The 24533-nt window shown below is 46.2% G+C and overlaps 1 protein-coding gene across 1 annotated transcript in view; it reads left to right on the top strand.

The window, feature by feature from the left end:
- Positions 1 to 23646, top strand: part of PRR13 (proline rich 13) — a 38602-nt gene extending 14956 nt beyond the window's left edge. Inside the window, exons 2-4 of the mRNA XM_068265094.1 lie at positions 3736 to 3778; positions 18888 to 19213; positions 23355 to 23646. Coding sequence (XP_068121195.1) covers positions 3763 to 3778; positions 18888 to 19213; positions 23355 to 23387 — 375 coding nt within the window. The 5' untranslated portion in view covers positions 3736 to 3762 and the 3' untranslated portion in view covers positions 23388 to 23646. The remainder of the gene's footprint in view (positions 1 to 3735; positions 3779 to 18887; positions 19214 to 23354) is intronic.
- The last annotated feature ends 887 nt before the right edge of the window (positions 23647 to 24533 follow it).

The following is a 24533-nucleotide window of genomic DNA, read 5'->3' as shown; positions in this document are numbered from 1 at the left end:
CTTTTGTTTTTCTTAGCATTTTAGTAAGGGGGCTTTTAGGACCATTGTAGTCCCTTACACACTCCAATGAGTTCTGGGTCACCATGAGCTTGCTGGTTAGTCTGTACCTCTTGGAAGTATCAGCTGTAACAAAGAAATGTTTTTGTTTAAAGGTTATTATGCTGTTGTGTATCTTTTAGAGCAGAGAGGAGTTCTGAGTTCAGGTCCACTTTAAATCATTAAGCAGCCTCGGGTGACACCCGTACACACAATAGATTCTTTGCTGGGAACAGCATGTGTATGTGGCTTTAGTTTCCTGTGCAGCCCATCACTGATGAACTGTCTACCTTGTCTGCCTCAAATATATTAATGCATTGAGTGCCTATGCCACTATCCAGAAGACCTTTACAGAGTGGAGCTGGTTTATTTATAGATATTGTATCAGTGGAATGTGTCACAGTTGGCCAAGCACTGCACTACCTGTGTTTTTAGTGACTGATAATTTGATCATTCTTATTTATTTATTTTTTTGTAGGATTTTTTGAGCACAGCTATTTTTAGTTTGATATAAGCAAATGTTACATACAGTTAGGCATTCCCAGTCTCCCACCAACCTTGAGCATTTCCTATCCTATAGTGAATTTCTCTAGAGAAATCTATGGAGCTGAAGAGAATTTGTACAAAATCCACTGAAGAGAATTTCTCTCTGTGCCTGTGTGAAATTTGGGGAGTCTCAATGAAATGCAGAGACATCCAAAGTCATAACAATCCTCTGGGCTGCAGAATCACAGGAATCTGATTGAAGAGATCAGTTTTTAAACTCCTTTCTGCAGCTTTTGGTGGTAGTTGGTGGACAAAGGTTGCCTTTGGAATTGTGCGTTAGAGTCTTGGGAAGTAGTTTTGAGGTATTTTTGCATATTACATGCTTTTACATTGTATAACACTCGGACACTCTGTAATGTAGAGAGTAAAGCCTTCACAGACAGACCAACCCATGAATTGTTGTATACTGTTCCAGTATAAATATGCACTGCTTATCGCTGCAGGACTTCACTCTGAGGCGTGGTATGAGAGTGAGTGTACATTGTACTGTAGCACGGCTGTAACCTCTTTATCTCACACCTGATTTGCAGTCAGTCTTCCTCTGTTGTAGCCAAAGCCTTTATTCTTCTCACCACTATTTTATAGCCATAGAAACATATTTACATAGTTAGCTGGGTTGAAAAAAAAAACATACACCCACTAAGTTCACCTGATGACACCCAAATCTATCAGCTTTTGTTTTAGCTATACTAACAGCTTGTGTCACCAACTATCTCAACACTCGGCTCATATGGGGCTCTGGCAAATCCTATTATACAGGCGATACTGGGAGCATTCACGTTGACAATGACAGGTCAGGATAGGTGACAAGGTAACAGACCTGGGACAAGGTCCTCCAGCACCCAAGGCTGAGACCCCAAAGTGCCCCCCCCCCCCCCCCCAAATACCTTGATCTGTAGTTATCTAGCTTGCAGTCACTGCCATGTATCCCCTTTTCTTATTTCTCTGCTTCAAACACAATAGGGGAATGATAGCCGAGTAAGTTGTGCTCCCCCTCCTACACTGCGCTCTGAGGCTGGAGCCTCTCTCGCCTCTGCCTTGGCCCAGCCCTGCAGAGTGTCAGCTTCTTGGCCAGGAGCTTTTTGTTTCCAAAAGCAGATGCCATCTTAATATAGCTTTAAAATTCCTAAGCTTTGGCAGTGATGAGATGCCTTTTATGTTTCATACTTTATTTTTTTCACAATTTAAGCTTTATTGAAAGAACAAATTATCGATACAATAAATAGCAAACCAGTTAACGGTCAGGATCAGATATTTGCAATTATAATGTCGAGATACAACAAAATTACAGGTTAACAGCAGAACATATCTTAATAGTTTTTGCTGATAGTAAACATATAGTCACTGTTAAAATACAGGCAATACATTTTGATAGGATTTAGGTATAAGTGTCTACACATGTGTCACTGAGATATGAGAGAGAGAATAGATATAAGGAACCAAGGTAAGTGAATCATTTCCTAAGTCAAGATATGAGCAATCTGGAGTTAAGATTTCATAATGTTTTTGTATTCTTCAGTACATTGGCAAACCATACCATCCAAGTAAAAGAGTGTTTTTCATAATGTGAATTCGATTTTCCATTTTTTTCAATGGAGTCAACCCTCTTAATCCAATCCTTAATTGAAGGGGGAGAGACAGACTTCCAATAGACGGGTATCAGGGCTCTAGCTGCATTAATCATATGGATTTGTAAGGATCATTTGTATAATTTGATGGATTCATTTGTATTGTGAAGTAGTAATCTATCTGGAGAAAATTCAATTTGGTCACAAGAAACCTTTTCCATTATTTGGTGGATTTGTTTCCAGTAGGGTTTTATGGAGGTGCATGACCAAAAAATGTGCAAAAGTGTTCCTTTTTGTAGGCCACATCTCCAGCAGAAATCTGATGTGGAGGGGTACATTTTATGTAGGACGGTTGGGGTTCTGTACCAGCGAGAAAGAATTTTATAGCCTAGTTCTTGTGTGTTTACACATAAGGAACCTTTGTGATTCAGTGTAAAAATGTTTTGCCATTGATCAGTGTGGAGTGTAACCCCCAGATCTGTTTCCCATTGTTCCTGATATCTAAGTTTGTTATGTTTCATACTTTCAATCAACAAGATTATTACATGCAAGTTGGTGGAGTCAAAGGAATCAGAAACTGAGGAGTCGGAGTTGGAGTCGGAAGATTTTTGTACCGACTCCATAGCCTATTATGTAGGGAGGTGTGTAGTCCAGAGGAGTCACAAGACTTCATGCGGATACAGGAAAAACATGGAGAGAGACTAGCAGCCCCTTATGGTGTAGTATATTAATGTCAAGTTCTGGATAAATACAAAGTGATGAGGTGGTTTGCAAGACCATCAACCACAGTATACAAACCAGGGCTGTGGAGTCGGTACAAAAATCTTCCGACTCCTCAGTTTATGAAACCACGGACTCCAACTCCGGGTACCCAAAATGCCTCTGACTCCTTGACTCCGACTCCTTAGTCTAATACTTACCAGGGCTGTGGATTTTGTACAATATCATCGAACTCCGACTCCTCAGTTTATGAAACCACGGACTCCAACTCCGGGTACCCAAAATGGCTCTGACTCCTCGATTCCGACTCCTTAGTCTAATACTTACCAATGCTGTGGATTTTGTACAAAATCATCCGACTCCTCAGTTTATGAAATCTCCAACTCCGGGTACCCAAAATTGCTCTGACTCCTCGACTCCGACTACAACTCTGACTCCACAGCCCTGATAAAAACCAGTGAGGAAATTCCGTCTCCACTCGGGTTCTTTGTCTTCAAATGTGTGGGTCACACTACAGGAAAAAACGATTGTTTGGTTACACAAAACAAACAATTGACAGCAACTTCTAATAGCTAGTGGGCTGTAAGCAATATCACTGGGAGGGGAGAAGGCGCCCCCAAAAAAGCCCATTATGTAGAACAGTATTATGAATAGCACTTCAGTTACATCTGAAATTGTACAAGATGCCATTTACACACCCTCTTACATAGATATGTACTTTGTCCAGGTGACTGAGTAACAGGTAGTGCAACGTCCCAGCATACAGAACACAAATTATTGCATGAACTGAATCCTTTACTGCAGTTATTAAACAGCACGTGTTATGTGCAGAATAATCTGACTGAACTTTTTCTTTCATTTGTAGACAGAATAGCCACTCCAGGCACAAGCAATGTATCCAAATCCAGGTAAAGAACTACTGTCTTCCACTCCATGCGTCTGGTCATTTTATCAGTTTTCTTCTTTATTATGGTTTTTCTAATATCTTAAACCTCCTGAGCGGTATGCCCTTCAGGGGGTTTGCGGTATGCCGCTTCAGGGGTTTTGCTGGCCTCAGATGTCCTCCAGATTAAATCTATTGTAAGTTAGCTAGCACTAGGCTAGCTTGTTTAGGTCGCCTGCACCCCTAGATCACCCCCTGATCCCTCCGATCCAGCCGTTATATAAGACAAGACAAATAACATTTATGTTGCGCTTTTCTCCTTGCGGACTCAAAGCGCCAGAGCAGAGCAGCAGCCACAAGGGCGCGCTCTATTGGCAGTAGCAGTGTAAGGGAGACTTGCCAAAGGTTTCCTACTGAATTAGTGCTGTCTTACTGAACAGGCAGAGCTGAGATTCGAACCCTGGTCTCCTGTGTCAGAGGCAGAGCCCTTAACCATTACACCATCAGCCAGCCTGGATCCAGCGATCGTGCAGCCTCCCCGCACAGCTCCGGTCTCTCTATGGGAAGGATCGGGTCTGCACATGATGTCATGACATCAGTGACATCATGTGCGATCCTCCCCATAGAGAGGAGCGGAGCTGTGCCGGGAGGCTGCACGATCGCTGGATCCAGGCTGGGTAATGTCAGCTCAGTTGTAGATGTGTGTCAATGAATTGCCTCACTCTGTTAATGGACCCCTGCCTGAAACAATAGGTCTTCCCGTTATAGGTGTGCATTGTTTGTGCACGATGGGCAGTGTGTAGAATGTTGTGGTTGCAGGGTTCATCACCTTCAGGAATGTAACTGTTTCACTAGTAATGATCCCTCATCTCCTCGTGTCATTGATCATTGCAAACATCATCGCTTGATCCATGTACCAATGTCCTGATATATCAATTTTGGTCATTCAGAATATTGTGGAACAGCCTGCGGGAGTAGGGCTGCACGGTTTTTTCGGTTTAAAACCGAAACCGCGGTTCATGGCAAGACGATCTGCTGATCGTCAGTACCATCGTTTTTTTCGGTCTGCTGTTTAATACTTTGCTTCTGGCCCCGCTGTGCGCGGATTGGCCAGAAGCAGTGAATATGTATGAGAGTTAATGAGCGGGGGGGGGCGGATCCACTCCAGCGAGCGGCCGGGCACATACAGCATTACCAATCACTGGCTAGCATGGAATGACGGCAGCGGTAGGCGGAGCTGTATGCTCTGTACAGCTCCGCCTACCACTGCCGTCATTCCATCGCTAGCCAGTGATAGGTAATGCTGTATGATGTGCCTGGCCGCTCGCTCTAGTGGATCCGCCCCCCGCTAATTAACGCTCATACATATTCACTGCTTCTGGCCCCGCTTGGCCAGAAGCAGTGAATATGTATGAGTGTTAATGAGCGGGGGGCGGATCCACTAGAGCGAGCGGCCAGGCACATCATACAGCATTACCTATCACTGGCTAGCGATGGAATGACGGCAGTGGTAGGCGGAGCTGTACAGAGCATACAGCTCCGCCTACCGCTGCCGTCATTTAATCGCTAGCCAGTGATTGGTAATGCTGCATGTGCCCGGCCGCTTGCTGGAGTGGATCCGCCCCCCCTTCCCCGCTCATTAACTCTCATACATATTCACTGCTTCTGGCCAATCCGCGCACAGCGGGGCCAGAAGCAAAGTATTACGGACAGGGCCGGGCAGTGCGGACCAACCTCTCCACCCCCCCCCCCCCCCCCCCCAAGATTTGAAAAAAAAATCGGGAAAAAAATCGAAATTGCAATTTCTGAGAGAAAAATCGCAATTTCGATTTTTCCCTAAAATCGTGCAGCCCTATGCGGGAGTCTCCCATATCCATTACCACCATAATGCCTAAAGATTTAATAACTAGATTGAGATTAGTCTGTAATTCCAGAATTTCCATCCTTTCAGAATAGCTCATATTTTGTAGGTACCTTCGGTACACATTTTTTTTATGTCCTGCTCAACTGTGGCCAGATGAGAGTTCACTGAGAAAGGAGGACATTTTTGAGATCTTGGTCTTAGGCTCCTGTTAATAATAAAACCATGTAATATTATTTAAGCACTCTCCTCCCCCTTGCTGCAATTGTTCTGTTCCCTATTGCTTTCAGCTAACAGTTCTTCTAAGTCACTAAAAATAAATTTTAGTCTAATTTTTACATTCTATGGATCCTTTTCTAAATTATAATTACCTTCTTTTTGTTCTGAATCGCTCTTGGAGCCATGTGTCTGCTGACTGGAGCCCTGTGTCTGCTGACTTCCGGAACATAGCCCCGTCCCCTTGCAGAAAAGAGTTGTGGCATTTTTCTGCAAGGGGGTGGGGCTACGTGCCAGAAGCCGGCAGACTTGGGGCTCCAGGAGTGATTCAGAAAGGTTCCCAGCATTTCTATATGTCCAGATGCAGAAAATGCCATGGCATTTTTCTGCAGGGGGGTGGGGCTAAGTGCCAGTAGCTGGCAGAGACAGGGCTCTGGGAGTGATTCAGAACAAAAAGTCCCACCAAGTAACTATAACTATTTATTACAGTACAAGAGGATCCATAGATAGAATGTGAAATTTAGACTGAATTTGCACTTTTAAGGCCTGCTGATCAGCTGTGAATTCCACACTTGACCTTGTTTCATCACTGGGGACCTTTTGTGTCCTCCTTGTGTGCAGAGACCCAAGGAGGTGTCTGCGTGCAAAAGATTCTGATCTTTAGTAAGTTCAAATTTATCCAATTTCATGATAAGGCAGAAGCCCAGCCCTTTGGACAAGACGGCTTCTTGTGCTGTAGTCAGAGCTCAACACGATAGATTAAATATTTTCAACAAAATCGTCATTCGTCTCTACCCCTGCAATTGGCAGATCATTTGTTTGTGGTGGGTGATCATTAAGGTTGCCACTAATACTAATGATCCAATTTCTAGTGAAAAATCGTTTGAGCGATCAGATAATTCTGATTGAAAGTGAAATCGTTCACTACACCATCTATGAACCAATCTTTGCTTCTTATCAATCACTAGCAACAAGAAAATCCACATTTTCGTTCGATGAAAATCCAATCGGACGACTGTAATCATTTTATAATCATTCATAATTGAGTGTGCCCATCAATGGAGATTATTTACAACCAATCCAGAATTTCTGATCATTCGAATGATTTTTCAATAGAAATTGGACCGTTAGTGCCCATCTTTAGTATCGCTCCCCCCCCCATGATAGATTAACCACTTAAGGACTGCAGTCTGCAGTCTTAAAGAGACACTGTAACATCAAAACGTTTCCCTGGGGGGCACTCACCTCGGGAGGGGGAAGCCTTAGGGTCCCAATGAGACTTCCCACGCCGTCCTCTGTCCCACGGGAGTCTCGCTGCAGCCCTCTGAACATCGGCCAGACAGATCCGACAGCTTGTTCAATATTTACCTTCCCAGGCTCCAGCGGTGGTGCTGTTGCGGCTTTCCGCTCCGAAGTAGACGGAAATACCCGATCTCAGTCGGGTTCGCTCTACTGCGCAGGCGCCGGAGACTTGCGCCTGCGCAGTAGAGCAGACCTGACGGCGATCGGGTATTTCCGCCTATTTCAGAGCCGAGAGCCGCCACAGCGCCTGCGCAGGAGCCGGGAAGGTCAATATTTACATCGCCACTGTTCGGAGGGGCACAGCGGGACCCCCGAGAGACGGAGGATGGCGTGGGAAGCCTCATTGGGACCCTGAGGCTTCCCTCTCCCGAGGTGAGTACCCCCCAGGGGAGCTTTTTGATGTTACAGGTTTTCTTTAAAACCCCTTAACCTTCCTGGCGGTAACCCCGAACTACGTTCGGGGTAAGCCACGCAGGAGGTTTTCTCCGGCCCTTCTGGGCCGATTTTCTTAATTTTTTTTTTGCTGGACGCAGCTAGCACTTTGCTAGCTGCGCCAGCACACTGATCGCCACCAGCCTGCGCCCGATCGGCGCAATCCGTTGCGGCGCGCGGCCCCCCCAGACCCCGTGCGCTGCCTGGCCAATCAGTGCCAGGCAGCGCCGAGGGGTGGATCGGGACTCCCAATGACGTCACGACGTCACTGACGTCATCCCGCCCCGTCGCCATGGCGGCGGGGGAAGCCCTCCAGGAAATCCCGTTCTTTGAACGGGATTTCCTGATCGGAGATCGCCGAAGGCGATCGAAGAGGGCGGGGGGCTATCATGTAGCGAGCCCTGGGCTCGCTACATGATTTAAAAAAAAAAAAAAACTGCCGCGCTGCCTCCTGGCGGAATTTTTCATACTGCCAGGAGGGTTAAAGAGAACCCGAGGTAGGGATTGTACAAAGAAATCTATACACAGAGGCTGGGTCTGGCTATAGTGCCCAGCCTCTGTTGCTAGTTGAATCCCCGCTAAGTCCCCCCTGCGTTCCGCTCTCCCCCATAAATTACAGCCGTGCTGGCGACACATAGCGTGTCGCCACGGGCTGTATTTACCTCACTAGTGTCACTCACGGCGCTCCCACGCCTCCTGCAGAGCGCCGGTCCCCGCCCACGTCCCTTCCCTCGCCGCTGATTGGAGGGAAGGGACGCGGGCGGGGACCAGCGCTCTGCAGGAGGCAGGGGGAGCGGCGTGAGTGACATTAGGGAGGTAAACATTGCCCGAGAGCGCGGCTGTGATTTATGGGGGAGAGCGGAGCGCAGGGGACACTTAGGGGGGATTCAACTACCTATAGCCAGACCCTGCACTATAGCCAGACCCAGCCTCTGTGTATATATTTCTTTGTACGATCCCCACCTCGGGTTCTCTTTAAGGACCAGACACTTTTTTTACATTCAGACCACTGCAGCTTTAACGGTTTATTGCTCGGTCATACAACCTACCACCTAAATAAGTTTTACCTCCTTTTCTTGTCACTAATATAGCTTTCTTTTGGTGCTATTTGATTGCTGCTGTGATTTTTAGTTTTTACTATATTAGAGTGACCAGACGTCCCGGATTGCCCGGGACACGTCCCGGATTCGGGGTCCGCTGTCCCAGGCTGCATGAGGTCCCGGGAAACGTCCCGCTTTCAGCAGCGGGACGTCCCGGCCTCGGGACTCTGGCCACTCTATGCTTATGAACTGGCAGCGGCGTCTATAGACGCCGTGCCAGTTCATTGTCCGCAGCCCCGCTCCAGCCTCCTCTTCCAGTGTCTGTTCCGACACCGGCAGGCGAGCAGGGCTACGGCAAGATGGCTGCCGAAGCCCTGTACTGGAGACTATTTGTCTCCAGTACAGGGCTTCGGGCGCCATCTTGCCGTAGCCCTGCTCTGCCAGGTTGTCAGCACGGGAGACTTCAGGAGGAAGGTGGTCCCGGGAGCAGCGCGCCAGAGGCCGGAGACTTCTGCCAGGTGAGTAAATGCTTTCTTTTTCAGGTGAAATGTTTGCCCGCATTGTCTCTTTTCTGGGGAAATGTTTGCCCGCATCGTTTCTTTTCTGGGGAAATGTTTGCCCGCATTGCGTTTCTTTTCTGGGGAAATGTTTGCCCGCATTGCGTTTCTTTTCTGGGGAAATGTTTGCCCGCATTGCGTTTCTTTTCTGGTGAAATGTTTGCCCGCATTGCGTTTCTTTTCTGGTGAAATGTTTGCCCGCATTGCGTTTCTTTTCTGGTGAAAAGTTTGCCCGCATTGTTTCTTTTCTGGGGAAATGTTTGCCCGCATTGCGTTTCTTTTCTGGGAAAATGTTTGCCCGCATTGCGTTTCTTTTCTGGGGAAATGTTTGCCCGCATTGTGTTTCTTTTCTGGTGAAATGTTTGCCCGCATTGCGTTTCTTTTCTGGGGAAATGTTTGCCCGCATTGCGTTAATTTTCTGGTGAAATGTTTGCCCGCATTGCATTAATTTTCTGGTGAAATGTTTGCCCGCATTGCAGTAATTTTCTGGTGAAATGTTTGCCCGCATTGCAGTAATTTTCTGGTGAAATGTTTGCCCGCATTGCGTTTATTTTGTACTGACATGTTGCCCGCATTGCGTTTATTTTGTACTGACATGTTTGCCCGCATTGCGTTTTTATTTTGTACTGACATGTTGCCCGCATTGCGTTTATCTTGTACTGACATGGTTGCCCACATTGCGTTTATTTTGTACTGACATGTTGCTCGCATTGCGTTTATTTTGTACTGACATGTTTGCCCGCATTGCGTTTATTTTGTACTGACATGGTTGCCCGCATTGCGTTTATTTTGTACTGACATGTTGCCCGCATTGCGTTTATTTTGTACTGACATAGTTACATAGTTACATAGTTATTTTGGTTGAAAAAAGACATACGTCCATCGAGTTCAACCAGTATAAAGTACAACACCAGCCTGCTCCCTCACATATCCCTGTTGATCCAGAGGAAGGCGAAAAAACCCTTACAAGGCATGTTCCAATTAGCCCCTAAAGGGAAAAATTCCTTCCCGACTCCAGATGGCAATCAGATAAAATCCCTGGATCAACATCATTAGGCATTACCTAGTAATTGTAGCCATGGATGTCTTTCAACGCAAGGAAAGCATCTAAGCCCCCTTTAAATGCAGGTATAGAGTTTGCCATAACGACTTCCTGTGGCAATGCATTCCACATCTTAATCACTCTTACTGTAAAGAACCCTTTCCTAAATAAATGGTTAAAACGTTTTTCCTCCATGCGCAGATCATGTCCTCTAGTCCTTTGAGAAGGCCTAGGGACAAAAAGCTCATCCGCCAAGGTATTATATTGCCCTCTGATGTATTTATACATGTTAATTAGATCCCCTCTAAGGCGTCTTTTCTCTAGACTAAATAAACCCAGTTTATCTAACCTTTCTCGATAAGTGAGACCTTCCATCCCACGCATCAATTTTGTTGCTCGTCTCTGCACCTGCTCTAAAACTGCAATATCTTTTTTGTAATGTGGTGCCCAGAACTGAATTCCATATTCCAGATGTGGCCTTACTAGAGAGTTAAACAGGGGCAATATTATGCTAGCATCTCGAGTTTTTATTTCCCTTTTAATGCATCCCAAAATTTTGTTAGCTTTAGCTGCAGCTGCTTGGCATTGAGTACGATTATTTAACTTGTTGTCAATGAGTACTCCTAAGTCCTTCTCCAAGTTTGATGTCCCCAACTGTATCCCATTTATTTTGTATGGTGCTAGACCATTAGTACGTCCAAAATGCATGACCTTACATTTGTCAACATTGAATTTCATCTGCCATGTATGTGCCCATATAGCCATCCTATCCAGATCCTGTTGCAATATGACACTATCTTCCTGAGAGTTGATGATTCTGCACAATTTTGTATCATCTGCAAAAATAGCAACATTGCTCACCACTGCATCTACTAGGTCATTAATAAATAAATTGAAGAGCACTGGACCCAGAACAGACCCCTGTGGGACCCCACTGCTAACAGTCTCCCATTTTGAGTACGATCCATTGACCACAACTCTTTGTTTTCTGTCCATTAGCCAGTTCCCTATCCATGAACACAGACTCTTCCCCAGTCCTTGCATCCTCAACTTTTGCACCAGACTTTTGTGGGGAACAGTGTCAAAGGCCTTTGCAAAGTCCAAGTATATCACATCTACAGCATTCCCAATATCCATATTAGCATTCACTACCTCATAAAAGCTGAGCATGTTAGTCAAACAGGACCTGTCTTTAGTAAACCCATGTTGATGCTGAGAAATAAGATTATTTTCTACTATGAAGTCATGTATAGTATCTCTTAGTAACCCCTCAAATAGTTTGCATACAACTGATGTTAAGCTTACAGGTCTATAATTTCCTGGATCAGATTTTTTGCCCTTCTTAAATAATGGGAAAACGTGGGCTGTACGCCAATCCACTGGGACTCTGCCAGTTGCAAGAGAGTCACAAAAGATAAGATAAAGGGGTTTATCTATAACTGAACTTAATTCCCTTAGGACCCGAGGATGCATGCCATCCGGGCCAGGTGCCTTGTCTATTTTTAATTTATTTAGTCTTGCCTTCACTTCTTCCTGCGTTAAGTATTTAATATTACAGTTAGAAGATTGAGACTCTTCTGCCTCTGTAGTTTGCAACAGTGCTGTTTCTTTTGTGAAGACAGAAGCAAAGAAAGCATTTAATAACTCTGCCTTACCTTGGTCATCCACCATTGAGTTCCCATCCTCATCCTTTAGGAGTCCTATACAGTCAACCTTTCTTTTTTTAGAGTTAATGTACTTGTAAAACTTTTTTGGGTTAGATTTGATATCCTTAGCGATTTGTTTTTCCGCTTCAATCTTTGCCTGCCTAATTTCTTTTTTACAATTTTTATTGCACTCCTTATAATTGCTTAGTGCAGCCTCGGTCCCCTCCTGTTTTAAGACCTTATAGGCATTCTTTTTCCTCTTCATTTTATCTTTAACCTTTCTATTCATCCATAGAGGCCTTTTTTTATTCCTAGACATTTTGTTTCCATATGGGATATACATACTAAAGTATTGATTGAGTATAAGTTTAAAAGCTTGCCATTTCCCTTCAGTGTCTTCCCCTTGTAGTACATTATCCCAGTTCACCAAACTTAGTGCCTGCCTAATTTGAGTGAACTTTGCTTTTCTAAAATTCATAGTTTTAGTGGTCCCGCTGCCCCGTGGCCTATCAGTCACCAGATCAAACGTTATCATGTTGTGATCACTATTTCCCAAATGTTCTTGAACCTGCACATTTGATACATTATCTGGTCTATTAGAAATGATCAGATCCAGTAACGCATGCCCCCTAGTTGGTTCAGTTACCATTTGAGTCAAGTAATTGTCCTGTAGTGCTGCCAGAAATCTGCTGCTTTTACCAGAATGGGTAGCCTCAATACTCCAGTCAATGTCTGGAAAGTTGAAGTCGCCCATAATTATGACCTCATTTTTACCTGCAGCTTTTTCAATCTGCTGTAGTAATCGCAGTTCTGCAGCTTCATTAATAAGAGGTGGCCTGTAGCATACCCCAATAAGCAATTGGCAACTTTTATTTCCACCATGAATATTTACCCAAACGGACTCCACATCTTCGCAATCTTCCTCCATCTCATCGTTGAGGACAGCTGTAAGAGAATTCTTAACAAAGAGACAAACCCCTCCACCTTTTTTCCCTGTTCTATCCCTCCTAAACACATTGTATCCTTTTAAATTAGCTATCCAGTCATGGCTTTCATCCATCCATGTCTCGGTTATTCCCACAATGTCATAGCCTTTGTCATTCAGAATGAACTCTAGTTCGTCTATTTTATTTGCAAGGCTCCGAGCATTGGTTACCATGCACTTTATATTTTTACCACCACATTTACCAATTTTGTTTACATGAAATTGGCTACTTGAATTTTTACCAACCTCCTTAATCTTTACACTGTCCCCACCCCCCTCTCCACCCTCCATAATGATAGGTTCCCACTGTCTTTTTACCTCATCTTGTCTACGTATTGAGACTTTATCCTCCCCCCTCCCCCCAGATCCTAGTTTAAAATCTCCTCCAACCGTTTAGCCATCTTCTCCCCCAATGCAGCTGCACCCTCCCCATTAAGGTGCAGCCCATCCCTGCTGTAGAACCTGTAGCCGACTGCAAAGTCTGCCCAGTTCTCCAGGAACCCAAACCCTTCCTTCCTACACCAATTTCTCAGCCACTTATTTAACTCCCTAAGCTCCCTCTGTCTCTCAGATGTAGCACGTGGCACTGGCAGTATTTCAGAAAACACCACCTTGGAGGTCCTTGCTTTAAGTTTATCTCCAAGTACCTGAAAATCCTTTTTGAGGACCTTCCATCTCCCACTAACTTTGTCATTGGTGCCAATGTGTACCATGACAGCCGGGTCTTCCCCAGCCCCACCCAGTAATCTGTCAATTCTTTCCGCTACATGCCGAACCCGAGCACCCGGGAGGCAACAGACTGTACGGCATTCGCGGTTTCTTCGACAGATTACCCTATCTGTGCGCCTAATAATTGAATCCCCTACCACCAGTACCTGTCTAGCCTTAGCTGCACTCCTATTCCCTTTCTCGTTACAGCAGTCTGCCCCTTGGTTGCTAAGGAGCACATCCTGCTGCAGCATTGCTACTCCTGAATCATCCTCCCCAATATTACGCAAACAAGCATACTTATTAGTGAGGGACAACTCGGGACTAGCCTCCCTGCCACTTTTTCCCCTACCCCTTCTAACTGTGACCCAAATAGCGGCTGCCTCTGCTTCTTGGTCCGGCTGTACTCCACCCTCCTCATCTTCAACGGTTCCATCCAGTGTCTGGATCGTGAGATCCAAGCTCTTCTCCATGTTGTGTATGCTTCTCATGTTGCCCGCATTGCGTTTATTTTGTACTGACATGTTGCCCGCATTGCGTTTATTTTGTACTGACATGTTGCCCGCATTGCGTTTATTTTGTACTGACATGTTTGCCTGCATTGCGTTTATTTTGTGCTGACATGTTGCCCATTGCATTTAGTTTCTGGTGTCCGGGGTAACTGTTACTGCATTTATTATTTAATGGTCATAGATGGCTATGTTTGCTGCTTTGTGGTTACGGTATGCTATTAGCATCACACAGTTTCTGCACACCCATGATGCAAAGTCTCGTTTGTCCACATCATGGCGTAAACACTGCTTTCTTATGCCTCGGTGTTACATCATTACGTTAGCTCCGCACATACAATGTCATGGCCACGCCCATTCTTCTTTGGTTTCCAGACTACTCCTCACGGTTTAGGGCCCCTAAAATGCCAGGGCAGTATAGGAACCCCACAAGTGATCCCATTTTAGAAAGAAGACACCCCAAGGTATTCAGTTAGGAGTATGGTGAGTTCATAGATTTTATTTTTTGTCACAAGTTAGCGGAAATTGATTTTTATTGTTTTTTGTCACAAAGTGTCATTTTCCACTAACTTGTGACAAAAAATAAAATCTTTTATGAACTCATCATACACCTAATGGAATACCTTGGGGTGTCTTCTTTCTAAAATGGGGTCTCTTGTGGGGTTCCTATACTGCCCTGGCATTTTAGGGGCCCAAAACCATGAGGAGTAGTCTGGAAACCAAATGCCTCAGAATGACTGTTTAGGGGTATAAGCATCTGCAAATTTTGATGACAGGTGGTCTATGAGCGGCCGAATTTTGTGGAACCGGTCATGACCAGGGTGGCCTCTTAGATGACAGGTTGTATTGGCACTGAAGTGAAGGAAGCGCATGATGGTCTTAAATCGTGACCTGGACATGGCAGTAGAGAACATGGGCATGTGATGTATTGGGTGCGTAGACCAATAAGACCGCAATACATTATTTTTGACTAGACCCATGTTAAGGAGAAGGCCCCAAAAAATGTTAAGTTGGGAAACTTGGAGTGGTTTCCACCGAAAAGACTGGGCATGGTAGCTTCTTGGATTGGAGGTTGCGTATTGTGTTTCATAACGGTTGGTCTCAGCCACAATTAAGTCGTAGAGACCAGCAGTGATCAGAAAAAAAAATTCTGTCACTGCGGTGGGGCGGGTAAGTGTTTGGCTGGGTGATCAGAAGCCCGCAGGGGGAAGATTAGGGCCTGATCTGATGGATAGGAGTGCTAGGGGGTGACAGGAGGTGATTGATGGGTGTCTCAGGGGGTGATTAGAGGGGAGAATAGATGCAATCAATGCACTAGGGAGGTGATCGGAAGGGGAGCTGAGGGTATGGCTGAGTGATCAGGAGCCCACACGGGGCAAATTAGGGCCTGAACTGATGGGTAGCAGTGACAGGGGGTGATGGGGTGATTGATAGGTGATCAGGGTGTGATTAGAAGGAAGAATAGATGCAAGCAATGCACTGGCGAGGTGATCGGGGGGTCTGAGGGCGATCTCAGTGCGGGTAATTGGGTGCCCGCAAGAGGCAGATTAGGTTCTGATCTGATGGGTAGCAGTGACAGGTGGTGACGGGGTGATTGATGGGTGATTAGAGGGGAGAACAGATGTAAATATTGCACTGGGGGGGTGATCAGGGGGGGGGGGGTGAGGGTGTGGGCGGGTGTTTGGGCGCCCGCAAGGGCAGATAAGGGTCTGATCTGATGGGTATCAGTGACAGGTGGTGACAGGGGGTGATGGGGTGATTGATAGGTGATCAGGGTGTGATTAGAGGGGAGAATAGATGCAAGCAATACACTGGCGAGGTGATCAGGGGGGGAGGTCTGAGGGCGATCTCAGGGTGTGGGCGGGTAATTAGGTGCCCGCAAGGGGCAGATTAGGGTCTGATCTGATGGGTAGCAGTGACGGGGGAGGTGATAAGAGGGGGTCTGAGGGGGATCTAAAGGTGTGGGCGGGTAATTGGGTGCCTGCAAGGGGCAGATTAGGGTCTGATCTGATGGGTTGCAGTGACAGAGGGTGAATGATGGGTGATTAGAGGGGAGAACAGATGTAAATAATGCACTGGGGAGGTGATCAGAGGGGGTCTGAAGGCGTTTTGAGGGTGTGGGCGGTAATTGGGTGCACGCAAGGGGCAGATTAGGGTCTGATCTGATGGGTAGCAGTGACAGGTGGTGATTGATGGGTGATCAGTGGGTAATTAGAGGGGAGAACAGATGTAAATAATGCACTGGGGAGGTGATCGGGGGGGTCTGAGGGTGTGGGCGGGTGTTTAGGTGCCCGCAAAGGCAGATTAAGGTCTGATCTGATGGGTAGCAGTGAGAGGGGGTGATTGATGGGTGATTAGAGGGGAGAACAGATGTAAATAATGCACTGGGGAGGGGGTCTGAGGGCGATCTGAGGGTGTGGGCGGGTGTTTTGGTGCCTGCAAGGGGCAGATTAGGGTTTGATCTGATGGGTAGCAGTGACAGGTGGTGACAGGGGGTGATTGATGGGTGATCAGGATGTGATTAGAGGAGAGAATAGATTCAAGCAATGCACTGGCGAGGTGATCAGGGGGAGTCTAAAGGGCGATCTGAGGGTGTGGGCGGGTAATTGGGTGCCTGCAAGGGCAGATTAGGGTCTGATCTGGTGGGTAGCAGTGACAAGTGTTGACTGGGTGATTGATAGGTGATCAGGGTATGATTAGAGGGGAGAATAGATGCAAGCAATGCACTGGCGAGGTGATCAGGGGGGTCTGAGGGCGATCTCAGGGTGGGTAATTGGGTGCCCGCAAGGGGCAGATTAGGGTCTGATCTGATGGGTAGCAGTGACAGGTGGTGACGGGGTGATTGATGGGTAATTAGAGGGGAGAACAGTTGTAAATAATGCACTGGGGAGGTGATCAGAGGGGTCTGAAGGCGATCTGAGGGTGTGGGCGGGTGTTTGGGTGCCCGCAAGGGGCAGATTAGGGTCTGATCTGATGGGTAGCAGTGACAGGTGGTTACAGGGGGTGACGGGGTGATTGATAGGTGATCAGGGTGTGATTAGAGGGGAGAATAGATGCAAGCAATGCACTCGCGAAGTGATCAGGGGGAGTCTGAGGGCGATCTGAGGGTGTGGGTGGGTAATTGGGTGTCCGTAAGGGGCAGATTAAGGTCTGATCTGCTGGGTAGCAGTGACAGGGGGTGACGGGGTGATTGATAGGTGATCAGGGTGTGATTAGAGGGGAGAATAGATGCAAGCAATGCACTGGCGAGGTGATCAGGGAGATGGGGGGGGGGGTCTAAGGGCGATCTGAGGGTGTGGGCGGGTGATTGGGTGCCCGCAAAGGGCAAATAAGGGTCTGATCTGATGGGTATGATGGGTATCAGTGACCGGGGGTGATTGATGGGTGATCAGTGGGTGATTAGAGTGGAGAACAGATGTAAATAATGCACTGGGGAGGTGATAAGGGGGGGTCTGAGGGCAATCTGAGGGTGTGGGCAGGTGTTTGAGTGCCCGCAAGGGGCAGATTAGGGTCTGATCTGATGGGTAGCAGTGACAGGTGGTGACAGGGGGTGACGGGGTGATTGATAAGTGATCAGGGTGTTATTAGATGAGGCAGATGAGGGTCTGATCTGATGGGTATGATGGATATCAGTGACAGGGGGTGATTGATGGGTGATCAGTGGGTGATTAGAGTGGAGAACAGATGTAAATAATGCACTGGGGAGGTGATAAGGGGGGTCTGAGGGCAATCTGATGGTGTGAGCGGGTGTTTGGGTGCCCGCAAGGGGCAGATTAGGGTCTGATCTGATGGGTAGCAGTGACATTGGGTGACAGGATAATTGATAGTTGATCAGGGTGTGATTAGAGGGGAGAATAGATGCAAGCAATGCACTGGCGAGGTGATCGGGGGGGTCTGAGGGGAGCTGTAGGCATTCAGGGGGCAGGGTCAGTGTGTTTGGGTGTTTACTAGAAGGGCTGCCTCCTGCCCTGGTGGTCCCTCGATCACTGGGACCACCAGGGCAGGAGGCAGCCTGTATTATTATTATGATTATTTTTTATTTATATAGCGCCAACAAAGCACAAGCCCTGAGAGCGCCCTCAGCCCCCCCCCTCCCCATCTATTCTCCCCTCTAATCACACCCTGATCACCTATCAATCACCCCGTCACCCCCTGTAACCACCTGTCACTGCTACCCATCAGATCAGACCTTAATCTGCCCCTTGCGGGCACCCAAACACCCGCCCACACCCTCAGATAGTGTATAATACACTTTTTTAGCTTAACAAAGTGTATTATACACTTTGTATGCGGCAGATCGGGGGTTAACAACCCGCCGGCGCTGCTAATTGGCTGGCGGGTTGACGTCGTGGGTGGGCAGAGCCCAATGCCGGGGGATGTGCGCGTTCCCTGGCTACTCAGTCCCCCAGGTACTGCCGCCGATCGCCGTTACGCGGTCCAGGGGGTGCCACTTTGCCGCCGCCTATTGGTAGTGGGCAGTCGGCAATTGGTTAAAGTGGGCCTTCCCTCTGTCCAACAGCATTTGGTTAGTTGCTGGCCAGAGACATCTGAGCTCTGCTCAAAAAAAGCTTCCGGCGTTGGATATGAAAGTACGTAGGAATAAAAGCTCACACCTGAAGATCCCATTCTTTGGTTTATGGTGATTTCTCTGTGGCAGAAATCGAGTTGTTTAAAAAGTCAACCACAACTATTTTGTGCAGTGGTGTTCTGTTTCTTAAGCTTTCTAGGCAAATTTTAATAGTTTGTAAATCAAGATATAATGTGCCCTATTTTCTGTATTGCATGGTGTAATTGTAAACAACTTATGTGTCTTTTTTTATTTTTTTTGTCCAACAGGACAACCTGCTTACCCGCCAAACCCAGCATATCCTCCAAACACTAATCCTGCGTATCCTCCTGGCACAGTGCCTCCTCCTGGCTACCCACCTGGACAACCCTATTATCCACCAGGCCAGCCTGTCTACCCCCCGGGCCAGCCAGGGTATCCTCCTGGACATTATCCCCATCCCCCACATCATGGGCACCCACCTGGTTACCCTGGAGTTTACCCACCAGGAGGCATGCCAATGAATCCTATGATGCCTGGATACCCCATGGACAAAAAAATGAGGAAGAAAATGAAGAAGGCAAACAAAAAGGCACACAAACATGCACATGGAAGGGTAGGTTGCTGGTCTATTGCATTATTGGTACATCAGATCTGATATCCACCTCTGGGTGTACATACAGTAGAATCTTGCAGTAAACGCTGATATAGTAAACCTCTGGATATAGTAAACTCAGTCCTCTGGTAGCAGCAAATACGTCTGTATAAATATCAGGGCTGTGGAGTTGGAGTCGAGGAGTCAGAGTCGGGGAAATTTTGGGCACCCGGAGTTGGAGTCGGAGTCGTTGATTTCATCAACTAAGGAGTCAGAGGGATGATTTTTGTACAAAATCCACAGCACTGTTAAGTATTAGACTAAGGAGTCGGAGTCGAGGAGTCAGAGTCGGGGCCGTTTTGGGTACCCGGAGTCGGAGTCGTGGTTTCATAAACTGAGGAGTCGGAGTTGGAGTCGGTAGATTTTTGTACCGACTCCACAGCCCTGATAAATTTACAAAGTATGACCAATTCTAATATAGTAAACTGATATAGTAAACTACTTTTCTTGGAGTCTACTATAAAGGGATTCTACTGTATTTGAATAGCATTTTCTGCTACTAATAGGGGACAGGTATGAAGCATGTTCCTAACAGCAGGGGAGGTAGTGAGTCACTGCCGGCAAAATTGCAAGAAATATAATACAGAAAGTTCTACAGACATTTCTTTAAAGAAAACCTGAGACAATTGAAAGGATTTATACTTACCTGAGGCTTTCTACAGCCCCCTGTAGTCCGTTAGCTCTTTCAGTGACAGTCTAGTCCTCTCCGTTGTACCGCTCGGGAGTCCGTGATCGAGCCGGTTTGTGGGCCACTGCGCATGTGCGGTCCCAGCCACCTGCACTCCTGTGGCTGGGAACATTCTGTGCCAGTGCAGCTACAGTTTTTATGAACAGCACATGCGCAGAATGATCCTGCCTAAGGGAGCACAGTTCGTGTGGCCGGCACTGCTCAGTTGGGGACTTTACCAGGACTAATAGTGGAACAATAGAGGGAACCAAGGCAGCGAGGGAGCAAACGAGCTGGAGAAAGCCCCAGGTAAGTATAAATCCTTTTACTTTGTCTCAGGTACACTTTGAGGCCAGTTTCAGACTGCGTATTGACGGCAGCTGTGCAACCCAGGGGGCCACACCGCCAAAAACAGGCCTTCGGGGATTACTACATTAGTACGCAGTAATCCCCTTCTGGCAGCCAGCCAAGCAGGAAGTGACACTTGCTGTGGCCGAAGCAATCATGTGCGCAGAAGCATATTGCTAAAATACGCTTCCGCGCATGTGCGACACATAAAATTTGCGACAGGAATTTTAACACACGCATCACCATAGACTTACATGACTTCCGGTCTGCTGTAGAGTCGCACTGTAACGTAGGTTTTCCCTTGCATCGGAAATGCGCCATAAACGTCACTTCCATCGCACCGCTTCAGTATGAAAGGCCCCATAAATTAACATTGCCCTGCAGTGGGGGTGTGGTAAAAATGCCGCCCCAGGGTGAAAGAGTACTCAAGCAAAACTGAGTCAGGCACTGGAAAAAAACAGATACTTGAGTACGAAGAGTGCAGGCACCGTACTGCTTGTCAGCAGTGGGAAGCACAGCCATGAGAATATATCTTGACAATCTCGTCGGATATGTTCAGAGGGTCCATGGGTGGCAAAAGTGAGGGACGAGGAAGACATGCAAAGCCTCTACAGGATCCAGAGGTACTTAGGTAAGTTTTTTTTTTTTGGGGGGGGGGGGGCGCCTTGGGTTCACTTTAAAGCCTTATTCCACAGACAAAATATTTATTTTAGTTTTGGATAGTGGAAAAGGGCATTCGATCCTTTTTTTTTTATTAAATTGCGGTTTCCTGTTCCCCATCTGTGGGAATTTCCATCACTTCCTGTGCAGATAGGAAGTGGGGAAACCTCCACATGAGTTACAGGGGCAATAGCATTCATTTTTTTGTACTGTGGGTACAACTGTAACTAGGGCTTTTACAGTATTAAGACCACAAAATTCCATGGGGTTTCCCATGAAAAACACCAAGATATTTACTGCAGTTAACATCTTGGAGTTTTTTTTCCGGGGAGACGGGGCCACTGCCGGAAGTTAGGTGATGTGGGGTCTTACTTTAGGCTGGAGATCTACTTTAAAGAGGAACTGTAACATGAAACGATCCCCTGGGGGGTACTCACCTCGGGTGGGGGAAGCCTCCGGATCCTAATGAGGCTTCCCACGCCGTCCTCCATCCGTCAGGGGTCTCGCTGCAGCCCTCCGTGGAGTCCGTGCAGCGGTGACGTCAATATTTACCTTCCTGGCTCCTGCGCAGGCGCTCTGACGGCTGTCGGCTCCGAACTACACGGAAATACCCGATCGCCGTCGGGTCCGCTCTACTGCGCAGGCGCAAGTGTCCTGCGCCTGCGCAGTAGAGCGGACCCGAATGAGATGGGGTATTTCCGTGTAGTTCGGAACGGAAAGCCGCCACAGCGCCCCCGCTGGAGCCAGCAAAGGTAAATATTGAACTGACAGTCGGCACAGTCGCCGGCTGTTCGGAGGGCTGCGGCGAGACCCCCGTGGGACAGAGGACGGCGTGGGAAGCCTCATTAGGATCCGGAGGCTTCCCCCACCCGAGGTGAGTACCCCCCAGGGGATCTTTTTAATGTTACAGAGTCTCTTTAAGCAAGGCATGCACTGGTTATCGGTAGAGCAGAAACACATTTTATTTTACACGTATAAGGAATTTGGCTTTGCATGTGCTCATCAGACAAACAGTACAGGAATTAAAATAATGAATAACAGCAGGGCTGTGGAGTCGGAGTTGGAGTCGGAGTCGGGGCAATTTTGGGCACCCGGAGTCGGAGTTGGAGTCGTTGATTTCATAAACCGAGGAGTCGGGAGTCGGAGTCGTATGATTTTTGTACAAAATCCACAGCCCTGTTAAGTATTAGACTAAGGAGTCGGAGTCAAGGAGTCGGAGTCTGAGCCAATTTGGGTACTCGGAGTTGGAGTCTAAGACGTGGTTTCATAAACTGAGGAGTCGGAGTTGGAGTCGGAAGATTTTTGTACTGACTCCACAGCCCTGAATAACAGAACACAAAGCATTCATTTTCCTGGCTTACACTCTAGTGTGATGATTTTTATTTTCTATAATCAGGTAAATTATCAATATCTATCTGAAATCGATTGTTCACTTTGGCTAACAGGGTCACTAGTGAACATTAGACATAATTTCAGCAAAAATCTTGTCCAGTAGCGACAGCACAGCCACTAACTTTGTGTTGCCAGATCCATTTACAAGCTATAAAGCTATTGCTATATGCCGCTGCAATCAGTGGTGCCACCTAGGGAAGATCGTGGTGAACTACAGAAGTGTGTGTTCTCAATTATGGCAGTCATTTCCCATGTAGAGTAAGCCTCAGTCCGAGTCAGGGCATCGAATCACTACAGGGTTGTGGTTTTTTTTTTTTTTTTAAACTAGACTATTGCAAGATACTAAAGATGTTTTTTTAATCTGCTGGCTAGGCTTTAAAATGTAAACTGAGCTAAATACCTATGCAACCTTCGTTATTACACACAAGGATATTTCTTGGCTCTGTGCAGACAGGGCTGTTTCCCTAAACTGACTGTAGTGAAAGAGCTATGGGGCTGTGTATGTGTAGTACAGCTACGAAGTAGAACATTAGTAGCACAGATATGAGTCTCATATTGTTTCCAGTACAGGAAGAGGTAAGAAACTTCCCTTATCTATGTATTCGCTTCAGTGTCACTTGAAACAAGCATGCGGTTAGTGTGTTTATTGTGTGTATTAATCAAAACGTGTAATAGAAAACGTGAAGCAGTTGCCCAAAGAAGCCAGTCAGAATTGTTTTGTTTACCAGATGAAAACTTGATGGATTGCTAAGGGAAGCATCAGCAGTGATGATATTACAGTCACTGACTGACAGGACAGCATTACAGATGCTGTGTTGTAGCAACTTTTTGACACGGGTGCTTGCTTTAAGTGTGCCAGCAGTGAGAAGACTTCAGAGTATAAAGTCCAATGTGCAGGTACTTACAAATTTATTCATTGTTTAGATCTATGTGCCATGTTGCAAGCCCTAATTAATTCATTGTAATACTTTTCAAACCGTAATGTACTGCTTGTAAATGAGCTTTTACTAATTATAATTTTTCTGTTTTCTACAGAGATCTTCCTCTTCCTCTTCCAGCAGCGACTAAAATAAAGATATTCTGCTCACTGAAGATGCTGAAGACGAATGCCATACATTAAATGGTAGCATGCACAGTTTGTCTTGCTAGATAAACGATGGCAAGCTGCACACTGAAGTCTGTGCTATCATCAGAGGGATATAATCATTCCTGCAGTGTCCTATGGTGATCACACTGCAAGAACGGCACTATGCATTCCCTTGTACGTTGTTAATGTGAACACAGCTGAATTCTTTAAACTGCTTGATTAAAAAAAACTTTTAACTTAGTATGCTGTGATTCTTATGTATATTAATAGGTAAATTGATAGAAACATTTTACCTTTTGAGAATCCAAGTAATGGATCAGAACAGCAAAGAGAAATGGGGTACATGGATAGGAGGCGCCCAGGCAAGGAGTCTGTGTATCTTACGTCTTATACTTCAAATATAGCATGATATTGGTTTAGCCTACCTTGAGGGAGTAACACTCACACGTAAGGTAGTAGTAATAAAAAACTTCTCAGACTTTAATTAATATGGCACAATTTGACAATGTTATACCGCTCTGTTCTTATGTATCTCTTTAGTTTACTAGTTTAAAGGGAACTTGAGGTGAGAGGGATATGGAGGCTGCCCTATTTATATCCTTGTAAATAATGCCAGTTGCCTGGCAGCCCTGTTGATCTTCTGGCATAACTAGTGTCCGAGTCAAAACCCTGGAACAAGCACATGGCTAACCAGTAAAACCTGAGTCAAGAGTACCTGATCTGCTGCATGCTTGTTCAGGGTCTATGGCTAAAAGTATTAGAGACACAGGATCAGGAGGACCACCAGGCAACTGGTTTTGCTTAAAAGGAAAAAATATGGCAGCCTCCATATCACTCTCACCTCAGGTTCCCTTTAAAAGAGAAAGTTGAATCCAGATATCTGTGGACTTTCAATAGGGATGAAGGTGCTTTCCTGGAATCCTGAACGTAAACAGATATTTTTAATGAATGTGTAAGAGTATCAAGTTCATTAGTATACTACAAATGGGTTAAAGAGACACTGAAGCGAAAAAAAAAATGTGATATAAGGAATTGGTTGTGTACTATGAATAATTACTAGAAGATTAGCAAAAAAGAAAATATTCTCATATTTTTATTTTCAGGTATATAGTGTTTTTTCTAACATT

Source organism: Hyperolius riggenbachi, chromosome 2, assembly GCF_040937935.1.
Source record: "Hyperolius riggenbachi isolate aHypRig1 chromosome 2, aHypRig1.pri, whole genome shotgun sequence".
NCBI classification, from domain to species: Eukaryota; Metazoa; Chordata; class Amphibia; order Anura; family Hyperoliidae; genus Hyperolius; species Hyperolius riggenbachi.
The sequence above is the reverse complement of the archived record's forward strand: the minus strand, read 5'-3'. Positions and strand labels throughout refer to the sequence as shown.